The 26,712-nt window shown below is 44.7% G+C and overlaps 1 protein-coding gene across 1 annotated transcript in view; it reads left to right on the forward strand.

Annotated features, from left to right (window-relative positions):
- The window catches only part of LOC306715190 (FERM, ARHGEF and pleckstrin domain-containing protein 1-like), a 42,009-nt gene that overhangs the window by 10,891 nt on the left and 4,406 nt on the right, over positions 1 to 26,712 (forward strand). The window contains exons 3-22 of the mRNA XM_079185473.1: positions 9,120 to 9,224; positions 10,399 to 10,441; positions 10,527 to 10,605; positions 12,652 to 12,749; positions 13,506 to 13,620; positions 15,045 to 15,192; positions 15,486 to 15,581; positions 15,684 to 15,850; positions 15,932 to 16,000; positions 16,117 to 16,192; positions 16,523 to 16,733; positions 22,742 to 22,926; positions 23,046 to 23,135; positions 24,861 to 24,994; positions 25,366 to 25,447; positions 25,576 to 25,637; positions 25,723 to 25,898; positions 25,987 to 26,117; positions 26,282 to 26,350; positions 26,452 to 26,541. Of these exons, the coding sequence (XP_079041599.1) occupies positions 9,120 to 9,224; positions 10,399 to 10,441; positions 10,527 to 10,605; positions 12,652 to 12,749; positions 13,506 to 13,620; positions 15,045 to 15,192; positions 15,486 to 15,581; positions 15,684 to 15,850; positions 15,932 to 16,000; positions 16,117 to 16,192; positions 16,523 to 16,733; positions 22,742 to 22,926; positions 23,046 to 23,135; positions 24,861 to 24,994; positions 25,366 to 25,447; positions 25,576 to 25,637; positions 25,723 to 25,898; positions 25,987 to 26,117; positions 26,282 to 26,350; positions 26,452 to 26,541 (2,226 nt within the window). The remainder of the gene's footprint in view (positions 1 to 9,119; positions 9,225 to 10,398; positions 10,442 to 10,526; positions 10,606 to 12,651; positions 12,750 to 13,505; positions 13,621 to 15,044; positions 15,193 to 15,485; positions 15,582 to 15,683; positions 15,851 to 15,931; positions 16,001 to 16,116; positions 16,193 to 16,522; positions 16,734 to 22,741; positions 22,927 to 23,045; positions 23,136 to 24,860; positions 24,995 to 25,365; positions 25,448 to 25,575; positions 25,638 to 25,722; positions 25,899 to 25,986; positions 26,118 to 26,281; positions 26,351 to 26,451; positions 26,542 to 26,712) is intronic.

Genomic DNA, 26,712 nt, shown 5'->3' on the forward strand with positions numbered 1-26,712 from the left:
CAGTGAATGAGGTCCCCAGTGAGGAGGCTAGTCAAGCCAACAGTGGAAGAGCTGGGCCCCATTTGGGGTAATCGCCTCTGTTTCACTGTGCTACACACAAAAAAACAACAACACAGCACCAAATACGTGTTTTTTGTGGATTACATGTGGGTTTAGAGCAGTAGCTGTCGAGATCACTGATAGCTCTCACAGGTGGGATACTCATCATTTCCTTTACTTTGATTCCTAACATGCTTCCTTGTCATCAAAACCGTTAATCCGGTTTGGCGTGGCAATACCTCGAGGTTGACACCCTGGATGGTAGCCAGCAGTCACTTGGAGCTCCTATTTGAAGAAATGAACCTGGCGGAGTTTGGAAAGAGTAGCTGCACGTGGGGATACGCGTTGGACAAGTAGCTTAGCTTCAGGCAGCGCTCCTGTTTTTCCTAATCAGATAATTCCCAGCGCACTAAGAGGCTCTCTTAAAACTAAAAACTAGAACTTAATTTAATGGAGCGAGGCAGTGAGCTGGACAGGTCTGTATGTGTCGTTTTTTTTTGGCTCCTCTTTCCAGCTGTACGTGTGGCACTAAATCTGCACCTGATGATATATTATTATTATGTATTTCATATTTACGGTTTGCTTTTGGCTTGCATTGCAGTCCAACTGCAGTTTGGACGGCAGAGTACGATGGGCGATGGGAACCAGTCCTTTTTGATGAGGAAAGACACGCATAAGTGGGCATGCTAACAGTTTATAAAGCAGCTTAAGCCCCAAGTGTCAGCTTCAGTATCCTAAATGAGATTTCTCCCCCTTGATGCGTGTTAACCATGGCTCCTTATTAAACCTTTCCAAGGCCTCCCTCCATCTCTGTCACAAATCACCCCGAAGTCTCTGGTTGTTGTTGTTGAGTGTGTGTGCGTGTGTGCGTGTGTTGCGAGCATGCTGCACTGGCTTCTCTTTCAATAGGTGAAGTGTTTCTTCAGCTCCTTCCTCGCTCCCTCCTCGTCTGCGTTTTTGGATGTTTTCCAGAAGCCTCAGTGGAATTGAATGGCGTCTCCCCTGCTGTGTCCCCGAGCCTCCAGCCGTTTGTTTCTCTGAAACTAGCAGAGGAATGTAGCCGGCAATGTGATGTTTGGGAGGAAAAGAAGTTTAGTTTTTTTCCCCTCTTACTCTCATTAACCCTCTTTCTCTCCGACTCCATGCCTCTCTCTGTAAAGCCATTCGGTCTTGCTCAGGTCTCATCATTCCCATCATAAATCACTGCAGACCTTTGAGCGGACTGTCCCTTTACTGCCCTAAACGGGGATGATTTATGTGATCGTTGTTTTTTATCTTCCCCTCAAATGGATTGCGTGAGCTGTTGGGAACATTTCATTTGAAGTGGAGATGCTGCAGAGATTGTGAAATTGGTGTTTATGGTAATATGTTTGATTGACACGCTTTGATGTCGCTGAGATAGCCAGTTTTAATTACACTAAAGATATTTGTCTCTGGCGTTATTAAAGCGCTATTCCTTCCTTGTAAATCATCCGGGTATCTCCATAACCACACACACACACACGCATGTGTTTACCGCAGGCCTAGTTGATTATTCAATTGTGTTTCCACACCCTTTTCTTGGCTCGTAAATAATCCGTTTCTGCAACACGTGCACAAACAAAAACACATGCCTGAAGCGGCTGTGACTTCCTGTTAATGGCTGGTTCTCTGCTGAGAGGTTAAACGGGGTGAGGAACCCAAAGCTCTCAGGACGACACATCCACGACTTCTATTTGGGGAATGATCAGGCTCAAACTACAAATCCCATGATGCATTGGGGGGACAATAACAGCAAATATAATGCCGTTTTGGATTCAGTCATACTGTGGGCTACAACCTGAGCCTATATCTGTTCACCTAAAACCGTGATGATTCTCAGGCAAGTTCTGGAGTTATGAGTAGCGTCTTTTTTCTATGATCTCAAAGCCGATTTATGGAGGTATATTAATGAAGGACGTCAGATATAATAATAACCCTGGAAAGTGAAGGTCGCACTGAATCTAAAGATGTGTATACCATGTCTGTGTCTTCACATTATTGCCATAATTGCTGCTATTGGTAGTGTTTTAAAGTGTCACATCCCACCTCACGCAGTACCTCTGCCTCCCTTCTCTCTTGTTTGAAAACCTCTGCTCAAGTGTTCTCATTGTAAAGATAATCTCAGAATGTCCGGTGTGTATAACATGCATGCACCACAGGGGGTGGGCTTCCATCACTAATGTTAATAGATCTTTGGCACGTTGGCACTCAAAGCTGAACCAGTCGGAGGGGTTGTGTTCAGCGACAAGTGTGCTCCTACTGTAGAGTAAAATCATCCCGTGTCTCGATGGAGCTCCAGTGGCTTTTAGGAAACAAAGCAGCGCTGTTCCGAGATTTGCAGAACTCATTATAGCGCGAGGCGTAGTACAGACGCACCCACCACCATCCTACACCAGACACCAATTGCTTTTTTTAATGGTACAACATCGCGCATGAGTTCCCATCTGCCGCTCGGTTTAATTGTCTGCCTCAAGTGGGCTGTGAACACACACACACACACACTCACACACACTGTTGTCTTCATTGCAGCCTGTAGGCATCCTCATCTTCCCCCATCAGGGGTGCTGCCAGTTTGATTTCCCACAGTGCCTTGCTGTCGCTGCTGACAATGCTAGGAGGTATTTTGCCAACATGCTGTTTATTCAACAGTCCAGTTAGGCAGATGTGTGTGTCCATCTGTGTGTGTGTGTGTGTGAGGGAACCCATAGCATCTCCCTTCTGGTAGTGTGGAGGAGCTGGCTCTGACGTCTTGCCAGTGGGTTAAGCCGTTTAACCTAATCTGAGCGAGAGGATGTGATTGGTGGACAGTCGAGGAGGGAGGAAGCCTCTCCCAGCTGTCCTGCTGTTCACTGGTATGTTTGACTCTTTTTTTCCTTGAGGGGAAGTTGAACTATTCTTTCTCCTCATACCAATGGTGACTGTCGACCGCAAGTGTTTTGCATAAAAAGCACACTAAATGTTGGCCATAAAGACCTGTTCCTTTACTAAATACCTCAGAATTCACCCCGATGCCAACAGGCTTTAAGGAAAACTCCAACACAGTGGGGATGGTGATCACCAGCGGGGGGTCTTTGTGATTTGTCTTCTCCGCATCAAATAAAGCCGCACCATCAATTCTAAAGCTGAAGAACTAGCAGTCTGACAAGGACTTTAACACGACACTACTAAACCAGATTTTATAGACTACTTTGGTCCTTTTAGAAGATTGCCCATGCGTCTAGACTATTAAACGTTGCAGAGACTCATTATTTTCAGCCTTGGGGAACCACTCCTCAAGGAAACTGTCTTTGAAAAGGAGAAAATCGTACCATGCATACTAACGGATGAACTAGAAAGACACAATAAGAGCCTTTTGAAAAGGATTTCAACTTCCTAAGAATGGCATCTGTCGGTCGTACTGCATGTTGCTGTAACTCCAGCCGTGTCGTCTCTGTTGATTTTTCGGCCCGTCGACCTGCGGTTTAGCAGCAGGACGCGGCCTGCGCTCTGGTGAGAAAACCTTCAGAGATTCACGATGAGGTTGACCATGAGAATAAAGAGAAACTGTAGAGATTTACGGCTCAAATTACTGCTTAGTACGCACAGTCACAGCCAGACGCAGTGGAGTTAAGGTTCAGGTGATTCCCTGGCTCAGCAGGGTGTAACTATCTCTTTCATTTTGCAGTCTTCCCATGTCTCTCTCTTCTCTCTCCTCGTCTCTTTGTCACACAACCTTGACGTTATGAAAGCTATTTTGAAGCTAGAAAGTTACATTTTTGGGCCATTGCTGCTAAATTGCGAGTCAATAAAAGCAACCAGTAATGGTACAATTTGAAAGTAATATCTCAAAGCAATAACAGCGTATTCTTCTTTCATCTGCCTGACAAAGATCCCTGCTGGAATGCATAGCAGGGGACTGAAGCAAGAAACTGAACAGCCTTGAGGTGTTTTTTTTCTCCTCTTCCCCTGTGGAGAGTTCTTATCATCAGTCCCAGCCATCTGGTTTCTATCCATGTTGACATAAGTCTGGGAGCAGGACTTCAGAGAACTACCTTTCAAACATCCCCTCACTTCACGCCAGTTTGCCTCAAGTCACGTTCTTTTATTTCATGCACGCCTTGTTGTGAAAATCACAAATCTGCAGGGGCAGTAAGACAACGTGATTTTAATTTCCGGAAAGCTAGATAAGCCTGGACACGCAAGACATTTCCTTTTTTTAAAGTTTGTAAGTCTTGCAGTGGACCACGTCGACCAAATCTATCATAAGCCAAAGTACGAACGCTACGACTGCCATGTGTGCTCATCTTCTTGGGGGGGGGGGGCGATTTCATCGGTCATTTGCACCAGTGACGCCGCGGGGCTCTCTGTAAACCCCTCAGCACACCGCGGCAGATGGTGAGAATATTTGACTTGGCCGTAGTTTTTAGGGCAAGACTGGATCTGAAGAACGGGAGTGTGAAGGAAAATAGTGGAAGACAAACGCAACAATGAATCGGTAAAGTATGTCGACTTTTAAATGGGAAACGGATGCGTTTGGAGAGAATAGCAGATCCAGATTGTGCTTTAGGTTGAGGACACACAGACTGCTGGTGTGACTGTTTTACTAACTACTAACCTGCTTTGGAGAAAGCTAGATAGAGGCCTCTTACTGTAATTGATGCGTTTTCATTAGCTATTCATCTGTAACACAAAGGCCACAGAGAAACGGTGAGAATAGGAGCGAATAAAGACTAAATGGAGAAAGTGAAGTGAAATATATGAAGGTTTTCTTCGCTATAGGCCTCGAGGGGCTAAAGGCGACTGGGTAGGAGAATGGGGAGAACAATTACTTTGATATACAACATCCCAGTTTAGCCAGGCAGCAAGGAGAGAGGTCCTGGATTAGAAAGTAAGATGAGAGGGAGGGTGTGTGCTGAATCTGCTGGGTGTTTTTGCAGGCGGATGATTTCTTCAGGGTGGGTTTGGCAGAGAGACAGTCTGATGAGTCGACGGGCATGTTGACATCTTACTGGCAAGTGTCCCCCGATAGGCAAAGAGCCCCGGGTTAAGTGGAGTCTGGACACCAGACAAGGCAGCGAGTGAGTCCATCAGAAAGATCAAACCGACACGCTCACCATTGATTTGGGCTTCTTTTCCAACCTTGTTTATTGTCAGTAACACAATCCAGGAACACTGGCTGCGTGGGTGCTACCACAGTCAAGGTGCCAGCTGACTGTAATGGGTATTTTCATACTCGTTTGTGGCACACAGCCCCCCTAACATACATTTTGTTTCAGGGGCATCTCTATAATTTGAGTCTAGAAAAAGGGCCTGAGTCACTTTATGGAAGGTAAACAGAGAGAGGAAGTAGTCGCCGCAGCTGCAGAGAGCCTCTGTGACTCTCACTTGCCCCATCAGTCAAAATGTGTTGTGTGTTCCTCATTAGCTGTGTCACAAACGTGAACTGAAGTCGCTGAATTGAAGACGCTCTGAAAATATGCACCGCAAACAGACGTGCTGGTGTGTTTTCTCATGTCTGGATCTATTTTCCCAGCTTGGATGACGGCTGCCAGAATCCACCGATGGCCCGTTGGTTGTTAAGGCTCACTTCTAGACCTGCGAGCCCTCTAATTATCTTTAAAGACAAGAGCCATGTTGGTGTGAGGCCCAACAGGACAGCTGTGTGAAACCGGACCCTGCCTTTTTAAGGACACGGCCTTGGCCTTTGCAGGCGGCTTTTACAGTCCCGAGTTGCAGCAGGAAAATCTGACTTCAACAGCTTTTTCAGACTCTTTAATTGTGCGTCTGCATGCGAGCACACATGCCAGTGAATGTGTCACTGTGTGCTCCGGAGCAAGTGCTCAATATGTCTGGGTTTGCAGAGGGTCATTCCTCTTCGGCTATGAGACAAATATCAGGCTCCAGGATGTGATGGAAACGTGTTTGTGTGCTGAGAAAGGCTCGCTGATGAGTTACTGAATGGAGCGATTGTGACTCCAACTGAAAGGCCCTCAGTTCGACACGGCAGTTATTTTTAGACCGTAAAACTCTCAAACTATGAAATTCTCTCTCTCCTTATTTGTTCCCCAGTAAGTGCAACGCCGAGCCTATTCTTATTCTGCTGTTTTATTATGAACAAAACCTATATATATATATATATATATATATATATATATATATATATATATATATATATATATATATCGCGTTTGACCTCGGCCATGTGTCCATTTCCTCTGCTGAAGCTGTTGCCAAAATCATGAGACAGGCTGTTCCATTCAAAGTGCCACTTTAATTTGGTAAGCAGCATTGGCTCACTTTCATATTTCTGAAAGGTTTACAGCCTGAACAAACAAACAAACCCAAACGACCTATCGCAATCACGCACTGTCAGGGATTTAGTTTGAGACTTTGGATTGTATGCTAAGCAAGGAGAAGTGCTTTAGTGCAGCTCCAGTTTCATGAATAAAGATGGCTTCCCCCTAAAGTCAGGAGAGCGCATCTGAGCAGCTTTTTAAACATTTAGACGTTAATTGCGTGTGACATTTTAATACTTCATACTGTTCTTTCAATGTGAGATTCTAGAAACGTCATAAATAAAGCAGAGAGGAGCTCTGACTCGTCCAACATGACTTTCCCACAGAAGAGAGAAATGACATCCACCTCCGTGACCTTTTAGATCCGGAGCAGCGGTCACGTTTAAGAGCGGGCTCTTAGTCTGGATTAGGAACTGAGCGGTCTGGGCGGAAGCTTGCAGGTATTATCTCACATAACAGGAAGCTCTACCTGTAAGTGAAAGGTGACCGTTGTTTCACATCATCCCACTTCTCTCCTTAAATGTGGCTTGTGTTTTATAAAGTTTCATTTTCTCCACTGAAGCCTTCGTCTCTCATCACTCGGCTGACCAGATTCAGGGAACTTGGCCGGCTACCATGTTGTTTTTAGAGCTGAATCTGAGCACGCCTATTGGGTTGAAGACAGTTTGGGATCCAGCTTTCCTCACTTTCCAGCACTTCTGCTCTCACCTTTTCATTACAGCGCCTGAGGTTCCGTTGAGGTCTTTCTCCTGCCAGCTTGTTGTTATGACAGAAATACATGAATAACAGGGTTTAGCGTCAGGTCTGCTTCGGACTCCATGCTGTCAGGTTTTAGACACATGGTGTGTTCGTGACGCCTGTGTTATTCTAACTGGTATTGATATCTCAGGATTTCACCACCATTCCCCTCAATGACATTCCCCTCTGCATTCCACCGCCTTGCATTACTGGAACGTGATATGGGATAGCTCCCCGATGCGTGCACACACACCGGCCTTACTCTAGTTATCGGAGGAGGGTTTGCTGAATTTGAAGGAAATTGCTTTCGCCCGGAACAAACTGATGAAGTTCATCTTGTTTGACGTGACCTGCTGCACCCAGGTTTCCAAACGCTTTCCCTTTCTGGCTCTGGCTTCTCTGTCGCTAGTCTTCTTCTGTGCAGGATCCTGCTTTGTATACAAAAAAGTGCAAAGTTTAGTTTGTCCTAAATTCCGTCTCCTCCTCAGTCTCTAAAGTCTAAATCTCTTCCTCCTCTTGGGTCACATGACGAAGCCGACGTTGTTTTGCTGAAAACTAAACTCTGTGTTGTTGAAGTTCATACAGGAGTTTCCATTCAAGCTAATTTTAAAGTGTGCATAGTTAACTGAAAGTATGGTTTAATCCAAAAAAGAAGTTGTTTTTTACACAATAAATGCAGAGAATCAAGCTCTGGGATTCTCGTCCAACCTGTTCTCCCACTTCCTCTCCTCTCTCCTCTTAACCTCCTTTAAACCAAGATTACCACTCCATCTGGATGCAGTCCAAACTCCAGGGATCCCTGAGCTTTGCTCGTGACCGTGGCATCTGTCTCTCCGTCGTGACATGCACACCTGATTTCAGTCATTTTGTATCTCCGCTATCTGACAGCAGAATAACTTGACGTGTTGTGATCAGCTAGCAGTGTTGCTTCTCGAGGCCCGTGTAGCGTGTGTGTGTGTGTGTGTGTGTGTGTGTGTGTGTGTGTGTGTGTGTGGGTGTGTCTCTACAGAAAGGCTAACCACACAGAAACAGATGGACGGACACACACACACACACACACACACACACGGTAGCCAGATGGTGACAGACTTGGCTAACACCCCGGCCTTCACTGTTCTGATTCCTCTGCTCCTCATTCTTCTTCTCTGCCTCCTTTCCAGCGCATTTGAATTGTAATGTTTTCCGCATTTTAAATCACGTAGTCTGTCCTGCTATTTGTCTTCACAGTTTCCTCAAATACAAGGTTCTGTTTTCAGGACATTGAAAGAGGAAAGATGGGCCAATCTGTAGAAATGTAAAATTTGAATAAAGAGTATCTAATTCAATCTTGAATGTTTGCAGTCTTATAATACACCTTCTCTTGACTGGAGCCTCCTCAGACTGACTGCATGTATAATAGTACGCTGTAACTCTTCAGGGTGGTAACTCAAGCTGCCTCAGAGAAAATTATCCTGGGCTAATTTAGGGTTTAGTTCCACGTCTGTTTCTATTTTGGAAAATCCCAAATCTTGAAGAAGAGTTTTATTTGCTGCTTGTAATGAGCGAGTCCAGACAAAACCACGGTACATACACGCTAACGAATCACTGCTTTGCCAGCGTCAGGTGTAGCTGCATCATTAGACGGGGAACACTGAACACTCCCAGCTGAGCCTCAGCCTCCAGCTATTCATTAGACACAGACCTGAAGCCTGGACCTCACATCGAGGTCAAAGGTCAGGGGCTCGTGAAGAGGGGAGAGGCTTGTTAGGGAAAATGGTGTCCAGGGTTTGTTCCAGCGTCTCTCACCTTCCCCGCCAGCTTCTTTTTTAGAATAAGTCCTATTTGAAAGTGACACACGTGGAGACTTAAATCAGTTACAGATGACCTTTTGGAAAAGACTCCTGATCTCAATTCCATTATCACCGCTCCCCTGATGAGATGCTGTGTGACATTTTGGCATTTGCATTACTTTCCTTTCCTCTTCTCACCTCTCACCTCTCCCGTCCTCCAGTGTCCCCCTTTTATCTTTTTATTCTAATCCCACCTCCTCTGTGCCTCCTCTTGCAGCAACGTTCCCCCGGCAAAGTGCTGTTTGACCTGGTTTGTGTCCATCTCAATCTGGCAGAGGGAGACTATTTTGGACTGGAGTACCAGGACCATCGCAAGATGACGGTGAGAGACTGTTTTTGAGTTATTTTTGACATGTGGTACAAGATATTTTCTGAGCATAAAAGCACAATAAACATTTAATCCATTTTGAATCCTTTTAGTGCAGTATTTCGCTGCTAGAAAGCCTACTTTTACTATAAAATTCACACAATAAATAATTTCTGTGTTACATTTCCCTGCATCTACGACCTAAAGGGGAACTTTCAACAGAAGCTTTCTCGTGTTTGCCGTGTGGTTTAAAAACCACACGGCTCACGCAGATCTACATTTAGCATCCTTAATGTTTTTGCAGCATATTCAGGATGCTGGAAGCAAGGTTGCTCTCAAGTTAACTTTAACTCTAATCACACAGGCACGCATGGAGACTCCTGACACTTCCTGTTTTGCATATCTTCCTTTCATCTCCATCTATGTGGTTTTAACCTGGACTCATGGAGGAGCAGCTGGTTTTAATAATGTGCACACAGGAGTGTTTGCAGATGCTATCGTCTGCTGCTAGAGTCTGCAGTGGTGCGTGAAAAAGTTCCTGATAGAGGGAAAGTTAGCTGGAGGAGAACAGTCGGGCCTGTTTATTTCTCAATATGCACACACAAACACCCCAGTGTACTCAAACACTGGAGTCTCGCTGTGCATTTTAGTGCCTCAGGCACGAAAAACAGTCGCTCTGACGTGGATCGATGGAAGAAATGATGTAATGCTGAGGAAATATAGGGACAACATTGTCAGCACACAAACACAGGATTTACAGGCCCACATGCAAATACATGAAGCTAAAGATCAAGTAGATAACTCCAGCGTTTGTTATCTTGTGCACGTTAGCTAGTGTGAATTTTATAGACGTAATAAGTAACCCACATCCAAACATACTCCACCACATATCAAATGCCATTACAAGCAGCATTTCAACAGTTTGCAACAACAATAGACTGCTGGCTTTATATTATGTCGTATTTAGATGGAACAAGTCCTGTAGTCCCTATAATTACAACCAAATTATATAATCATTAAGAAATGCCTGAATTTGTTCTGTTGGGAGGATTTGACACGTTTATATCATAGTTATTTTTATACCATGGTTTTAGTATCAAAACTCATTGGCGTTTACAGTCACAGCTACTTATTTCTAGATGCTGTGGTTCGATGTATTGTGATTAAAGTCAAGTTCTGTCCTCCATAGGTGTGGCTGGACCTGCTGAAGCCGACACTGAAACAGATCAGACGTGAGTAAGATAAGCAAATGTCAATAATGATTTTTCACGATCATATCAGAATATGTAACCCGCTCCCTTCTGTCCTCTCCTTCAGGCCCTAAAAACACCATCCTTCGTTTTGTGGTGAAGTTCTTCCCTCCTGACCACACACAGCTCTTGGAGGAGCTGACTCGGTAGGTCTTCTGGAGCACAGAAACCACACCTACCTGAGGACGAACCTCTCAGATTTAAAGGAGGAGTTTCACAGCTGTGTCTGAACATAAAGCAGAGGCCTTGTTACACTATGTTTGCATCTTGTTTTGTACTTTCTATAGCCAGCCCCTTACCCTTTATAACGCGTCCATATTCACATGCCATGACATCAAACGAGGTCTTTTTCTTCCTTTGTGGGAACCAGGCTCAAGAACACATTTGTTGTTCCAAACCAGTTAAAAGGAGATGAATACTCTGACCACTTTTGATCCATAGCTTCAGAAAACCAGCTGTTTTACTGTAAAAAGTCAGCGTACGTTAGCGTACAAAGATTTGATTATATAGAACAAATGTTCCACATATTTCCTCCTTTTCAAGTTCTTGTTCAAAAGGAGTAACTTATCAGCCCCCATCTTGTCTGCCTCTCTGTTTTGTTTAGTCTGACAGAGTCCGTCTGCTCATTCTGTGCTCGTCTGAGCGCATTCAGGACTTCAGTACAAAACCATTTGACCGGACACATTTTCCCATGATGCTCTGGTTCGCTCTAAGCTCCCAGCTGGGTTTACTTGAGACCAGAGCCAAGCAGGAAGCAAGCACAGTGCCTCTTGAGATTTAATAGAGCTTTAATCAACCCCTCTTTTTAATACTATTCAGTCTTTCTTTAGCGATAGCTTTTCAGTGTGTTTACAGTCTGTAATTACCTCTCTATATAGATTAAAATTGCCTTCTGCAGGTTTCACCAAGTTAAATCTAACACTCCTTTTAGACCTTTTAATACCATTTAGAATGCCTAGAATTATTTATTTCTATATTGCTTCAATATATTGGTCAACCAAGACTGAAAGGTTGAGGATAATTACGTTCATTTCACAAGAGAACATCATCACCAGTACAGAATGCTTTACATATTCTCCATTGCCGTTGTTCGGCCTCTCCGCTGGCCGGTTTATTCCACTGATCTCATGACTCCAGCGTTAAACAGGAAGTGGGCACACAGCCTTTTTTTTCTTCCTTTGTTTGGCTCTCGCAGCATTTAGCTGTTGTCAGCGTTTCCTTTGATGGTTAATGTGGGCACAGACGGACCAGATATGTAAACCCGCAGATGGAAGAACGATTTCTTTGAAGACATATCAGGCTGATATTGATAAATGGCACTCTTGGCCAATCAGAGGTGTCAATCATTGTATTTTTTCTGCTGCGTTGTGTTTCGTTGCTTACACATCAAGTTAAACAGCACACTGTGAATTGACACGATGCATTTCACTCTAAATTGCAGCGGCGTTCTTCAAGAGTAAAATGACTCCAGACTCAAATAAAAAAGATATCAAAACTCGCCAAAGCCTCATTAACTTTATTAGAGAGATAATCAGGCTGTGATAAAAAGGTTGACTTGGATATCGCATAAAAGGCTGCCGTGGAGCATTAATCACACGCTCGTATACACACATGGATGCACACGTGCACCTCTTGCAGACAGTCCACTATGTGTCCTTGGACAGTAAGCAGAGAGCTGGAGAATCAAACAAACTCTGCGTTCAAAAAGTAAAGAATTTTGTCCTTTTTTACTGAAATACTCTATGTAACAAATCCATTAGAAAATATAAGGTCTTAGTACAAAATGATGGCAGATGGCGTGTGTGTTGTCTTTCAGCTGATTGTAGGTTTTGAGGTCAGCTGTCTTACTTCCCTACAGTCTTCTTTATATTGCTGTCTCTGCTGTTTCTTGATGGAAATGCAGCGTCATGGCCTGACAACGTGTGTGTGTGTGTGTGAATGAGGTCCAGATCATGTTTCAAGTAGCCGACTGTATAATGATTAACAGAAAGGGTCATAAACTCAATTAGGGATTGGTTTGAAGTTGTATAAATAGATATGTAAATGCCAGTAGTCTGATGGTAATGAAATTGCTTTGAACAGTTGAGTTTATAAAGTGTGCATTAACCTAATAACCTTCTTTTTACCTCCTTGCCTTCTGTCGTTCTCCCTCCGTCTGTGTTGTATCTTTTATTCTCTGTCTCTGTCTGCAGGTATCTGTTCGCCCTGCAGATCAAACGCGACCTGGCCTGCGGTCATCTCATCTGCAACGACACCAGCGCTGCTCTCATGGTCTCCCACATCATTCAGTGTAAGTGCAACACACGCATGTAACACTAAAAACCTTTATCACTGAAACGCCTGTGCCAGCAATTCATTTTTCCACTTCTGACAAAGGAATTTAGTGTCATTGTGGGAACCCAGTGTAACGAGAAAGCATGTGGAAGACCGACTATAAATCACCAAATACTCAAGCTCGTGACAGATATTCCCTTTGGGGGGATTTCAGCAGCAGGTATTCCTTTGTGTGTTGCCAGTTTATGTTTAAGATATTTGAATTTGATGAACACTTTGTTTTCCTCGCCCCCGCTGCTCTCTTGTCTTCACCGTTGTTGTTTATTCAGCACCATATGTGAAGGATGTAGAATTTATGGATTCAGTTCGGTCTGGCAGACAGCGGCTGGGCGGCTGCTCAGCATGCTAAAGAATATCACTCGGTTGCTGTGGTAACCGCCAGGGCTGGTGTGTGCGCGTGTGCGTGTGTGTGTGTGTGGCACCGTACACGGTGAGGGTTTATCGTCGCTGGTGTTGGGGCAGATGGAGGACGCACGCATCAGCACACTTCATGTGATCTCCTGTAGAATAGATTAGGACGGATAACAAACGAACAGGAGAAATAACAGTGTGTGTATTTTCTTTTCTTGTATTTGCTTAGATTGTCGATGTCTTTATCTTGGCAATTTCCTCTTCTCCTCAACACTCTTTATTAAATGTACTCGGCCCATTTCTCTCCTCGTTTTCACTCCAAATAAAAATCGAATCTCTTTCTTTCCTCCTCGTCCATCAGCTGAAATAGGAGATTTTGATGAGACCCAGAGCTGGCAGCATCTCCTCCACAATAAGTACCTGCCCGACCAGGACGCCATCAGAGACAAGATCACCGACTGCCACCGCAAGCATGTGTGAGTTATCACACGCGTGTCCACACATGCATTTACTGTATGTGCAGCCTCACACGGGCAGTTTATAGAAGATAAAAGGAGGGCAACTGGATCTCTATATAAAATATTCAAAGTTTACTGTGTAAAGTATGTAGAATGTCAGAAGATGCTGTAAATAATTTAGCTCAAGGAGACTCTTCTTTAAATCACTTGTTTTGTCTGCAAAAATTCCAAAAGTTAATTTTGCAATGATCTACTCCAACAAATACTTCCGAGAAGCTGGAATTAGCTTATATTTTGGCATTTTTTCATGATTTGATTATTGCTTCAGCTCTAAAAGAAATATACAATTATACTTTCTTGGGATTGCTTTTTATGTGTTACTTCTAAATATAAAAACCCCTCCAGACAAAATACACTGCTTTGATTATTCGCTTGTGTCTGAAATGGGTTTTACATGAAAAACTAAAATGAACTATTTAAAAAGTTGCTTCAGCAGCACTGTTTATCTATAATAGATTATCCTATCTTCAACAATTCCAAGTCGAGCTACAGTCTGACTTGGGATCAGTTTGTGTCCTGGGCTTTAAGGTGTCACCAAAACACACACACACACACACACATACTTTCACACACAGAGATGTTTATCTGTTTATTCAAATGTGGACTCACAAACACACCCATTACACAATTACACCCAGCCCAGTCTCTCTCCCTCCTGCAGAGATGTTTATCTGTTTAGCCACAGCACACACACACACACACACACACACACACACACACACACACACACACACACACACACACACACACACACACACACACACCCTTTTAATCCCTCCCCCGCAGAGGTGACTATCTACAAACATATCCCACATTGCGCTCTCTCTGTGCCCCCCACACATTCACCCAACACACCTTCTCATTTACATTACAGCCGTGCTTTGGAACGCTGTTTGCAAATATATGACAAATGCATTTCCTTGTTTTCTGGAGATGCAAATTCCCCTAAAACTGTTGCTTAACCACAGAAATGGAAACGAAACCACTGATGTGTTGATTACGGTCACGCTGTGGGCTACTGATCCCACCTCCCCCTCCCTCCCTCCCTCCCTCCCTCCCTCCCTCAGCCACCCTAGCCGACGCAGGAAGGAAGTGGCTAATTCAGCAGCTCATACAGGAAACAGGAAGCTATTTTCAGATTTGCGAGGAAACAAACTTCTCATGTGGCAGAGGGTCTTACCATCTGATCCTGTGGTGTTTGTTGTTTTTACACTCACAATAAATCTGCGATAGAAATCTGGTGAGGGTCATCAGTGGAGAAACGTTATCTGCAAGCAAAACAGAACAAGAAGAAACAAACTTCTTCCATGAGCCTGAGAAAGATGAGCTGCTGATTGATGGGTGTTGTGATTAATGGTTTGATCGATCACTCTCCTCCACAGCGGGCAGACTCCTGCAGAGTCGGACTACCAGCTGCTGGAAATCGCTCGGCGGTTGGAGATGTACGGTGTTCGTCTGCACCCGGCTAAGGACCGAGAGGGTACTAAACTCAGTCTGGCCGTGGCGCACATTGGCGTGCTGGTTTTTCAGGTGAATCCATGAATATCAAACCTAACATTCTCCCTCTAACCTGTAATTGCTTCGCTGAAGGGTGAGTTGTTCTCGAGTCGGGAACGAGGCTGCATAGGGAGGGGGAAGCTGTAAATTCCTTAAATGTTTTCTGGAAAATGGGCATGCATAATATTTTGTAGAGCTCTTTTTTTGTGGTGTGCTACCTTTTTATCACTACTGCTGTTTAAGTCGGGATGTGGAGAATAAATGATTGTACCTTTTTTAGAAGAAGTTCGTTCTCATCATCTCCTCATCATGTCTTCTTTATTCAGGGATACACAAAAATTAACGCCTTCAACTGGTCCAAGGTTCGCAAGCTCAGCTTCAAACGCAAAAGGTTCCTAATCAAGCTGAGAGCGGACCCCGCTGTAAGTCCATAACACACCTCCTTTATCCTTTCCTCTCTTATTTTCCCTGCTCGTCCTGCATCTTTTCTTCCCTCCATCCATACTCACGTCTGCATCTTCCAGCAGACTGCCCACCACGACACGCTGGAGTTTGCCATGGCCAGCAGGGATTGCTGTAAGGTCTTCTGGAAGATCTGTGTCGAGTATCACGCCTTCTTCAGGCTCTTCGAGGAGCCCAAGGCCAAACCCAAACCCATCCTCTTCACCAGAGGATCCTCATTCCGGTTCAGGTAAGGAGAGGACCAGAAAGGGACAGGATCATAACGCTACTACGTGCGCATTTGTGCTTACTTTGTGTTCATCACCTGCAGTGGTCGAACCCAGAAGCAGATCATCGACTATGTCAAAGACTCGGAGCTCAAGAAACTTCCATTTGAAAGGTGAAGCTCCCTCCTTTGTTTGGGTTACTCCCAACAACAGAAACAGCGATCGTACATCTGTTTTCCTGATTAGTTGCACGTGGTTTGACCTCATCTGCAACCTCCTCTCTTTTCAGGAAGCACAGTAAGATCCTGTCCAATAGCAGCATGTCGCCCGAGTCTTCGTCCTTCAGATCTCAAGTGCCAAAAGAGGTGATACACGCAACAGACACTGACCTTTATCCACCCATACTCTGTTTTTGGTCTTTACTAGTTAATATATCTTTAAATTGCCTTGTGACTTTACTTGTTGTACACATTTACAGACTCTTTGTGTCTTCTTTTTATTACTTCTCTCTATCGCTTTAATCTGGAGCTGCTCTGTGGCCAACAGTACAAAGCTGCTTTTGTCCCGAGCAGCTCTGGGGAGTGAGTGTGCTCTCTCTTTGCACTCCTTTTTCAAAGTCAGGAATTCAGTTTAATGCGCCCAAAGTTTAAAAAGCTCTTTTTTTTTTTGTCTTCCTCGACCCTTCTTCTTCGCAGAGTGCCATGTCTCTGCAGTTAGCAGACCTGCCAGACTCAACCAGACTGGGCCATCGAGCTGAATGTAACGGTTCAGAGGAGCCGCCGGCGGCCACATCAACCGCCAACGGCTTCCACGGTATAGTGGCAGCGCCCGGCTCAGACCCGATTCAGTCCCGACAGAACCACCACGGCACCGGATCAGCGCCGGACCCGCAGTTCCTCAACCCAGGTCCATCCTGCAGGGCAAACAAAGGCAGCAGCTCTTCCATTCCTTACATAGACTGCAGCGACATAGACAGTGAATGTGATGTGACAAAGAACAACAGGGGTCCCAGGGGCCACAGCGGTGCAAATGACAGCAATGCGGATGAGCCTTGTGTTTATAATAATAAGCAAGGGGGTAGCAGTCTCAATGGGGGGCAAGTTGGGAGTCTGTTTGGGGCTGTAAATGGGTTCTACCACACCAATCACCAGGGGCTGATGCAGCAGCATCAACAGCAGGGTATGATGGGGCTGCAGCAGCAGCAGCAGCAGCAGCAGCAGCAAGGTATGCTGGGTAACAGAAGCGCTGTAGATCCGGTGTCCAACAAGTTAAACGCGAGTCACGAGCTAACAGATGACGAGATTTTGCCCAACGGAGGTTCATTTCACGGCCGCCTCCCGCTCCACAGCACTCTGCTGGATGAAATCTTTCAGGGTCGAGAAAAGCAAGGTGGAACGGTAGTGCGACCGCTAGGAACCGGGACTCGTAGTCAGTGCGCCAGCCCGGTGATCAGCAGCTTCCACCACCGCACAAACTCTCTCAGTCACGCTGAGATGACAAACGGTCAGCCGCGCCCACCACGTTGGGATGACGGAGGGTATTATTTCAGTAAACATCCCGGAGGAGGCCCAGCGGAAACTCCCTCTGTCCCGCCGCCATCCCTCCCACTAAACCACTACGGTAGCTATTCACCGATCACCTCAAACCGCACACCGCCACAGTTCACCAAACCATACCACAACAACAACATGCGAAATCGCTCAGACACGGATCCATTCATTCTCAGCCAGCTGACGTCCACCCCGGTGCACCAACTCGACCCCCATCGCTCCGGGTTGCACGTCCAAGCCCCGTGTTCCGCCCCGATGGAGCGGCGAATGATTATAACCAATGGCAATCACGCGGGGAGCCTCCTGGTTCCAGGTCAGCCGCGGTCCAACACGGTGCAGCGGTTGTTCGGTCGTCAGGGGAAGCCCGGTAGCAACCCAACTCGTAACAACCACAACAATCTGAACCAGCCGGTCCAAATGATCGACGGGTCTACCAGCAGCGGCAGCGGCTCCGACACCAGCGACACAGAGTCGGACACTGGTAGTAGCGCGTACAGCCAGCCGTTAATGTACGGCAACCCCGCCGCTGTCAGCTCCGTGAATTCGGTGAACTTGAACGGCGTGACCTCGTCCCCGCTGCCTCGCAGCAAGTTCTCCTTTGGGAGTCTCCAACTGGAGGAGGGGCCAGGAGAGGAGGGGGAGGGGGAGGGGGAGGGGGAAGGGTGTTACCGCTTTAACGAGGAAGACACAGGAGGGCGGGTTTTCAGCTGTTGAAGGGTGGAGATATGCGAGTAGTTTGGCCTCACATTAGGCATTACAATGCATAATAAATATAATCCTGTTATGTAAGAATTACATGTATTTAGTGTACTACAGATACAGCTACATTAATAGAAGAAGTCCACCAGTTTATACTAGGTTAGCTTTGATACACCTTATAGAAACAAACACATTTTGTGTAAAGGTTTTAACATATTTTTGAAGTTTAGAAATTGACATATTTTGTGGGTTTTTAACTGAATAGAAGCACCTGCCCCACTTTTAGACAAATCCATAATGCGTCCATTGTTTCTAAAACCCCACAATCCTCATTTTTTGTATTCCTTTTGTATGCAAACTGCTGACTGTTGTCCAACTTTACACATAGTAAACATTTTGGCTGGCTATTCGTCAAAGGGAGAAAGAACCCTCAAAGCCTGGAGGCAAGTTAAAGAATCCGTTTACTGTAGGTAACCTTCCTTACAATGTGCCATAACTTAAAAACTAAATATTTAGTGTAGATGTATGTGCAGATGAGAAATACAGATTACGTAGACAAGTTAGGAAACCTAAAGGAATAGCTTCATATGTAGAAATGTAGTTTTTATGGGGAAGTTAATTCTGCAATTCTTCCTTGTTTTTCTTCATAAATCATTTAATAGCATTGATGTTATTCAAATCTATTCCATTTAGGATGAATTAGGATTGTTCTGATTGTAGCTCACCTTTTGTATATCGGTGTTGTGTGAGATATTAAGATATTGAAGCAAGAGATAATAGATTTGAAGGTGGCGTTGATTCTGAAAGCTGTTGACCAGGATCTGCTGCCTTTCTTGGTCATTACCCCGGATAGAGCTCTTGTTTGTTGTCATAATGTTTAGTGTCCTAATGTAGCATTTTCTCTAAATCACACTTTTATAATTATTTCACTGTTGTCTTGTGCAATAGGAGGGCTTTAAGATGATAGCTGGAGTCCATTATTGAAAGGATTTTAATGGAGGTTTAAAGATGTCGTACACAGTTTGTGATTGTTGAACTGAGAGATAATCCCTTTTGAATTGTACAGTGTATTTGAATGTTCTTGGTAGACAATGGATTGTAGAGTACTACTCCTGACTCGGTAGTTCATTGTGTTAATGTGTAGGCTGTGGGGAGGCTGTAGCTAGCGGGCCGGTCTGCCTTTCTCATTCGGTTTTTGGCCCGAGCTGATTTCTTCAGAGCACTTTTTCTTGCGCTGTAACTTGGACGTTTGTGGTCGAGACTTTAATGTCGTAATTCTCTTTCGTATTTAGGACAAGTAGAGGACCAAGTATTTGAATAGAATAGCATCATTTAGGGAGAGAATGAAGACTCTAACCTTTTTATATTTGTATTTTTGATAATAACTGAAGCTCCAAATTTCTACTGAAGACGCCCCCTGATGGCTGGTCATGGGCTTTTTTAAGCCTTTCTTTCAATAGTGAAACCCGCCAACCATCGACCTTAAACCTGTGCCCACTCACAGCTGTCTGCTTTGCTTGGCTCGGCTCGGCGCCTGGCGTGCACTGCAACCACACACACACACACACACACACAAAAGAGAATGTAGCTTTCACTCTCTTTGGATGCGGTTCCAATGCTGTTTATTGAAGGTGTACCGGCACTCCATCCCAGTCACTGTCATTTGCTGGCTGTCTGCTCACTGCAACGCATGCTTTTATATGTTTTTCTGTACCTACCTGCCACGTAGCAGACAAATGATACTGGTAATTAGCATGCTTACATTTTGGAACTAAAGATGCTGACGAATGTTTGACTGGCGATGCATTAAAACCCCATTTGAACTAGAATTAATATCCAAAAACTCGGATTTCTAACTTCTCTATGACGACGATAGCTCCTCCCTAAAACAAGCATCTCATCATGTGTAGTCGCCTTCTAAAGCCAAGCAACCTGTTCTCTCCTCAGAGCTTCTACTTCTCCCTGGAACAAATGTTCATGCTTCATTCTTTGTAAATGCATTGCTTTTTTTTTTTTTTTTTGGTAAAGCATGTTAGTGGGAACTGTTTTCTCACCGTTTCCTTTTCTTTACTCTGAATGCATGTTGACCAGGCGAGCGATGTCCCTGCTCTCTCTGTCATTCTGCCCTGTTGTTGCTCAGTGTGTCTGTCACGGGGCTCACAGTGGTTTCAAATGTTTGAGGAGCATTCGGTGCAGCATATAAATGTACCGACTCTAGAAATGTGTAGCTTTCCTGTTTCTTTCTTCACTTCTCGTGGGATATTTACAACTTTCATGCCTTTTTTTTTTTTTTGTTACAACCCCGCCATGATTAATTAACTGCACCCTGTCCTTTTCAGATATTGAGAAACCATTTGTGTTTTGGCCCCTCACTGTGCACAAGGACAAAACAGGGCCGACTCAACTCCAGTGTTAGGTTTTTTTGAGTGAGAGGGCGAAGGTAGACAGACACAAGGAAAGTTAAACTTAATGCAAACGTAAGTGCAAAAACAAAGATATCTTTGAAAGGGCATGTTGTCATGTGTGAAAGTCTGAGTATTGTCAGAAGATGGAGACACACACACACACACACACACACACACACACGAACACTGGAGTTGAGATGTCCTCACTTTCACTGTCACCAGATAGCACTTGCGGTCCCTTCCATTAAAGCTGTCTGTGACTTTAATGTACTGTACATACAGTAGCAGACTGATAGATTGTGATGTTGTACTCGTATTGTAATTTGTATGTTAATGGAGTTAATCAGAGCCAAATTCTCTAGATTTACTTTAAAAGGAAAAGTGAACTCGTCGGTGTACACGCTGTGATGATGTGATCGTGTTTGATGATATCCGGCTGCTTAAAGCAAATAGTTCAACATTTTTGGGAAATGCACTTGTTTGATTTCTCGCCAAGAGTTCGAAACCGAGCGAGCACATTTCCCTAAATGTCAAACGGTTTTCTTTAATTTATAGTATTGAAATGGTTTAAGGTGGCGTTTTAGCATCACATCTGTGCTTCTCTTTCTGTTTACATAACACACTTTTTACTCACTGACTGACTTCTTTTGACGGGATAAACCGGCTTTCTGGCTTTTCTGATTTTCCGACTTGACGCTTGGTGGCAGTTTTTGCAACATCTCTAAAACGCTGAACATGCAAAGGTGCAAAACTGCTGCCAATCTCACTGAAGAGCTGCCAAAAAAGGTCTTTATCTTTACAAAAGAAAGGCATTGAAATGATAATTCCTCCCTTGACGCACTGACTCACTGGTTCTTTGTCTCTCTTGTAACACTTTGAATTCCTGCACACCTGTTCTTTTTATTTTCATTACGAAAACACCCGCTGGATTCAATTTCTTGTGACTTCTTTGAGGTTCGACTCTTTTATTTCCTTACCCTTCATCTCTCTTTTTAACACTGTAACTGTGTGCACTAGTGTCAATAAAAAACTACGTTGTATGTTCGAAGAAAAGGGACTCCAGAATTTTCTGTAGAGTGAACCGATGTCAACCAGCTCCACCCCCCCCCCCCCAAACCCCCAAACCCCCAACCTGCCTGAGTCCTGACCCCGACCCGTGTGTTGTGCTGTGGTAGTTATCCCGTAGAGTAGAGGCTGTTTGGTTGTCGTGCATGTGCACACGTGATTCCACCCGTCTCTGTCTTGTGTTTCATGTTGTCTAGCTCGTTGTTTCACATGTTGTTGTTTTTTGTGTAGTTTCTTTTTTTGTCTGTATGGTGGCAAGTTCTTTTATAGCGCCCGTCACAGATCTGCACTCAGTGGTTGCCATGGTTTTACCCATGATCCAGTTTGGTGTGTAACAGTGGACTCTTTGGAAACTTTGCACCCGGGCAAGTATACAGTCACAACCTAGTCCCATGTAGTGAACCTCTGTAGTGACTCTAGCTGTAGTGAAAAGTAGCTTTAACTTCTTGTTTCTCTGTCCGGTTGATGAAGAGGTAGATTTCAACCACAATCGTACCAGACTGCTGTTAAAAACCTGGTGTGTTAGACGTCCTCACAACAGCAAGACTGTCACATGTCTATAGATCATATCTGTAGTGCATTGTAAGGTTAAATACTATTCATAGGTTGTTATAATGTGTTTTCCACCAGGGCTGAAATGATTCACTGATAAGTCGTTACCCTTATAATGCACTGATATGTTTAATCCACAGCTCCTTACTAACATCTACTGTACATTTGTCCTTTTTTTTAATCCTTTTTTTCCTGTTTTTTTAACCATATTTCAGCAAAGAATCCAATCAGAGGAATAGAGTAGAAGTAGCCTCCTTCAGAGTTGAGTGATCGTAGTGTTTTTGTCATGTGGCGACCTGCCTGAGCATGACAGCTGGGTCCTGACCCACAGTTCACGCTGAATTGTCTAACCTAGAAATGTATCACCGTAGACTTTGCTGACATTTACAGAAGTCATTTGGGGAATGTGTTGTTTCTTTAGCTTCTAATGTAGACGCCGATTCCTCCACTGAGAATGAAATAATGATAGTGTCGATATTACATGATTAGGAAGATGGCAGTGAATTTCATGTAAGCAGAGTACATGTAGAATTTATTTTAACTCCCTCCTGTATCCTCTCCCACCATCTTCTCCCTTATCTCACTCTTTGTTCTATTCCTGTCCCCTCGTCTTCCATTTTCCTATTTCCCTCTCCTCCCCCAGAAAGTCCCGGTTCGGAGGACTCTCCGGCGGGAAGTCCCCGCGTGGTCCCCAACGGCTCGGTAAATGGCAGCACAGGCGTCCTGGGTCAGAGTCCCGAGGGACACCATCTACCGCCTCTCACCAGCCCGCTGCTCACGGATGCTGGATGTGTCCGCAACGATGACGAAGACGAGGCCAGGAGGAAGGTAGATGTAAAGACAGGGAGAGAGGGTGGACGGAGGGTGGATTTGTAAAACATCTAAGAAGTGATATGGAATCTGTCGGCGGCATCGGTCAGTGAATGGGTCTTTCTGTTTGTGTCCAGAAGTTTCCCACAGACAAGGCTTACTTCATAGCCAAGGAACTGTTGACCACAGAGCGGACCTACCTCAAAGACCTGCAGGTCATCACAGAGGTAAAGATTTCTACACATGCTTCCTTTAGAGAGAGAGAGAGAGAGAGAGAGGGATCTTTAAAAAGCCACGAGATAGTCTGGCAACCCAGAGGGACAGTGACGGTTGGTCTCTTTAAAGCCTTGTTCCTGGAACAGTGAGTCAAACTGGTTACATTTTGAGCTCAAGTTGGCCTTTTAAAAGCTTATATGTTTGGGACAGTGAGTCAGAGCTGGTTTGTGCTGGAATCAGGATGTGCATTTGATGTTTTTTATAGCCCGAAGGTTGGGAACCAAAATCACAAGCTGCCGGTCTTATCTGTCATGTGACATTAATATTAATATCGGTTACTTTGGGTGTTTCGGCTCTCTGTTCCAGTGTTTTTAATTCCCATCCCAGAAGTGGGCTTTTACGTGCATTTAGTTTGGCCCACGGCTGAAGAGTGAGGTTCCACATCTGAGGCTTTATGGGCTTTTTTCTTGTCCAGGACGGATCACAGCGTCCCAGTGAGCGTATTTAACTTCCTTGTGTTTTCTAAATGACATTCTCTCTGTTTTCCACAAGAAGGCAACGCATGTGTTGTCATTCCCCTCCTACTTGTATGTTGTTTGTTCTTTAAGACGACGCAGACTATTAGCTCCGAGCTCTGTAGTTTACAAGTAAAGCCACTAAAGTCAACACGGAGGAAAAAGCCGCTCCGTCTGCATAAACACAGCGTCTGCGTCTTACATCCTGGGATGAAAGTGCAGCTTAATGTGGGTCAGATTTGGTCTTTTGCTGTTTATGTGATTCAACTTTTACTGTCTGCATGTTTTTACTGTCTCTACTAACAAACGAGGGGGAATTAGCAGCAGGACTAGAGAAAACACAGATTCAAGCACCTGCAGCATTACTATTATGAAGCTGACCTCTGACCTTGTTCAAATAAAGAAATCGTCTCTTTCACCCTCTCAGCTGTTTTTCTTCCCAACAGTAGTTTCCACCCCTCTTTGATGTGGGGAACCAGCGTGCGCTGGCTCTTTTTTAAATTTTTTTAAAGCTCTTAAATATTTTCTTTGGCTGGCTTGGGATCCCACACCCTCGTCTCCCTCCCTCCCTCCCTCCCTCCTCTCTTTTTCTCGCTGTCACCCTTCCTCTCTCCCACCGAGTCCTTCTGTGAAGCAGCTGGACGGACTCCTGTCTGCCCTAGCTGTCGCAATCGTTTTACTCTGAGGGGGAATATAACACCTCGGTGTCAGGGTCACGGTGTGTGTCTGTGTGTGTGTGTGTGTGTGTGAGCTAGCTGATGGTTTTTTTTCCTCGGTGCAAACAAACGTTATTGTGCTTTCAAGTCAAATTCTGACCCACCGACCTCCTATTCTGGGCTCTGCTGGGATCATACCTGTATGTGTGTTTCTGTGCATGTGTGTGCGGTTCCTCATATATGTCACTTGTAATCAAAATAAGTGTCTGCTTTTGGGTGGATTATAATTATTAGTGATTTTAATTACATTCACTTCATTTTGTTTCAAAGCATCATTTTATTATAAACATCTGGTGTGTAAAAGCAACTGCTGAATATTTTCACGATTTGATTATTCTGACATTTATTTTTTCAGTTTATTTATCATTGGGTCTATAGCTTTTGGTCCGAAATGGAAAATATGAACATCAGATAGTACTTATTTATCTAAATTTCGCAAGCTATGCATGTTTTTCAGTTTTTTTCCCCACATGCCCACGTTTGTAATCGGTGTTGTCTGTTGTAGTCCTTCCATGGAGCTGCGGGGAAAGATGAGGCCTTCCCAGACTCCGTAAAGAACCTGATCTCTGCCAGCTACGAGCCGGTCCACAACTTTCACCAGGGATTCCTCAAAGAGGTGGAGCAGCGGCTGGCACAGTGGTCAGTATCTGTTTCCCCTTCAGATAACCGAGAGGTTTGCTACAGAAAAACTAGCTGATTTTATGGGACTTTGCATGGGAACTAAATGTGCACATGCATCTCCTCCTGTGGGAATGGTGTCTGTTATTTCTGTAATGACATACTGGAGGACACACACACACACACACACACACACACACACACACACACACACACACACACACACACACACACACCCCCCCCAAGGACTTGCTGGTAAAATGAATGGGATTGTGGGAATTGAGTGAAGATTTTCCAGTCATGGTGGTACACGCTTAGCTGTATGCTGACATCTACTGGTGAATAAGTGTAACTGCATGTGAAAGAAGCTCGATGTGTTTTCTCTTCCTTAGGGAGGGTCGCTCTAATGCCCACATTAAAGGAGACTACCAGCGAATTGGTGACATCCTCCTGAAGAACATTCAGGGTCTGAGGGTAACTACGGCTCCCCTTTTGCAGCACAACTCTGTTTGGATTACACATGTAGAAATGATAGTTTGTCTCTCTATTTCTCGTCTTTTTTTTTTTTAAATCAATTATTTGTCTGTCTTTTGCATCTGCAGCAGTTGACGGTTCATCTTCAGAAGCATTCCGAGTGCCTGGTCGAACTGGAACGGGTCTGCAGGTTAGCTTTTTAATATCTGAAAGAAAAGTGTAAAGGCTTCGTTCTGAAATGCATCACTAACCTCATTATCCTCCCTGCTGCTCAGGTCCAGTCGCAAAGCGGAGGTTGTGTGCCGAGACTTTGAGCAGCAGAGAGTTTGCTACCTGCCCCTCAACATCTTCCTCCTCCGACCTCTCCACCGCCTGCTGCACTACAAACTCATCCTGGAGAGGCTCTGCAAGCACTACCCGCCCACCCACGAGGACTTCAGGGACTGTAGAGGTACTTATATCTGACTTTTATGTATTCACTTTTGCACATGTGAAACGACATTGTGTTATTTATGACCATCTTTTCATCCTTCCTTTAGCGGCGCTGGCGGACATCTCCGAGATGGTGCTGCAGCTCCAAGGCACCATGATGAAGATGGAGAACTTCCAGAAGCTTCTAGAGCTGAAGAAAGATCTGACGGGCATCGACAACCTCGCCATCCCCGGGAGGGTTAGACTCTTTACATTTATTTATTGATCCGACACCTGGGTGTTCTCAGTAGAAGTGACTGAAAGTCAATGTTTGAGGAGGAAATTATTCCGTGACCTGCAAATGTATGCGTCTTGGCTTCCCCTCTGTTGGCCCCATATTTATTATCGTATGTTTGTGTTCAGGAATTCATCCGGCTCGGTTGCCTCAGCAAGCTCTCAGGGAAGGGCCTTCAGCAGAGGATGTTCTTCCTGGTATGAAACTTCAGCTACTTTTCAAAGTGAGTCTAATATCGTCGACTGCAAAAAAAAAAAAAAAACCTCAACTTGTTCTTCTTTTCTTCCTCACTCTCCAGTTCAGCGATTCCTTGGTGTACACCAGTCGAGGAATGACCCCGTCCAACCAGTTTAAAGTTCACGGCCAGCTGCCGTTGTACGGCATGACGGTACGTAACCGTAATCCTTTGACAACGTGCTTTAAACGATTTCAGTCACTGCAGGATTAACTCGTACCGCATTAAAACCTGCAAAGTTGTCATTCTTTCAGAAAGTTGTGTTTCCTTCGGATGCTCGGGCTCAGCACATGTTGTGGTCATGGACTTTATTTACATGTGTCC

This window comes from Pholis gunnellus (assembly GCF_910591455.1).
Source record: "Pholis gunnellus genome assembly, chromosome: 24".
NCBI classification, from domain to species: Eukaryota; Metazoa; Chordata; class Actinopteri; order Perciformes; family Pholidae; genus Pholis; species Pholis gunnellus.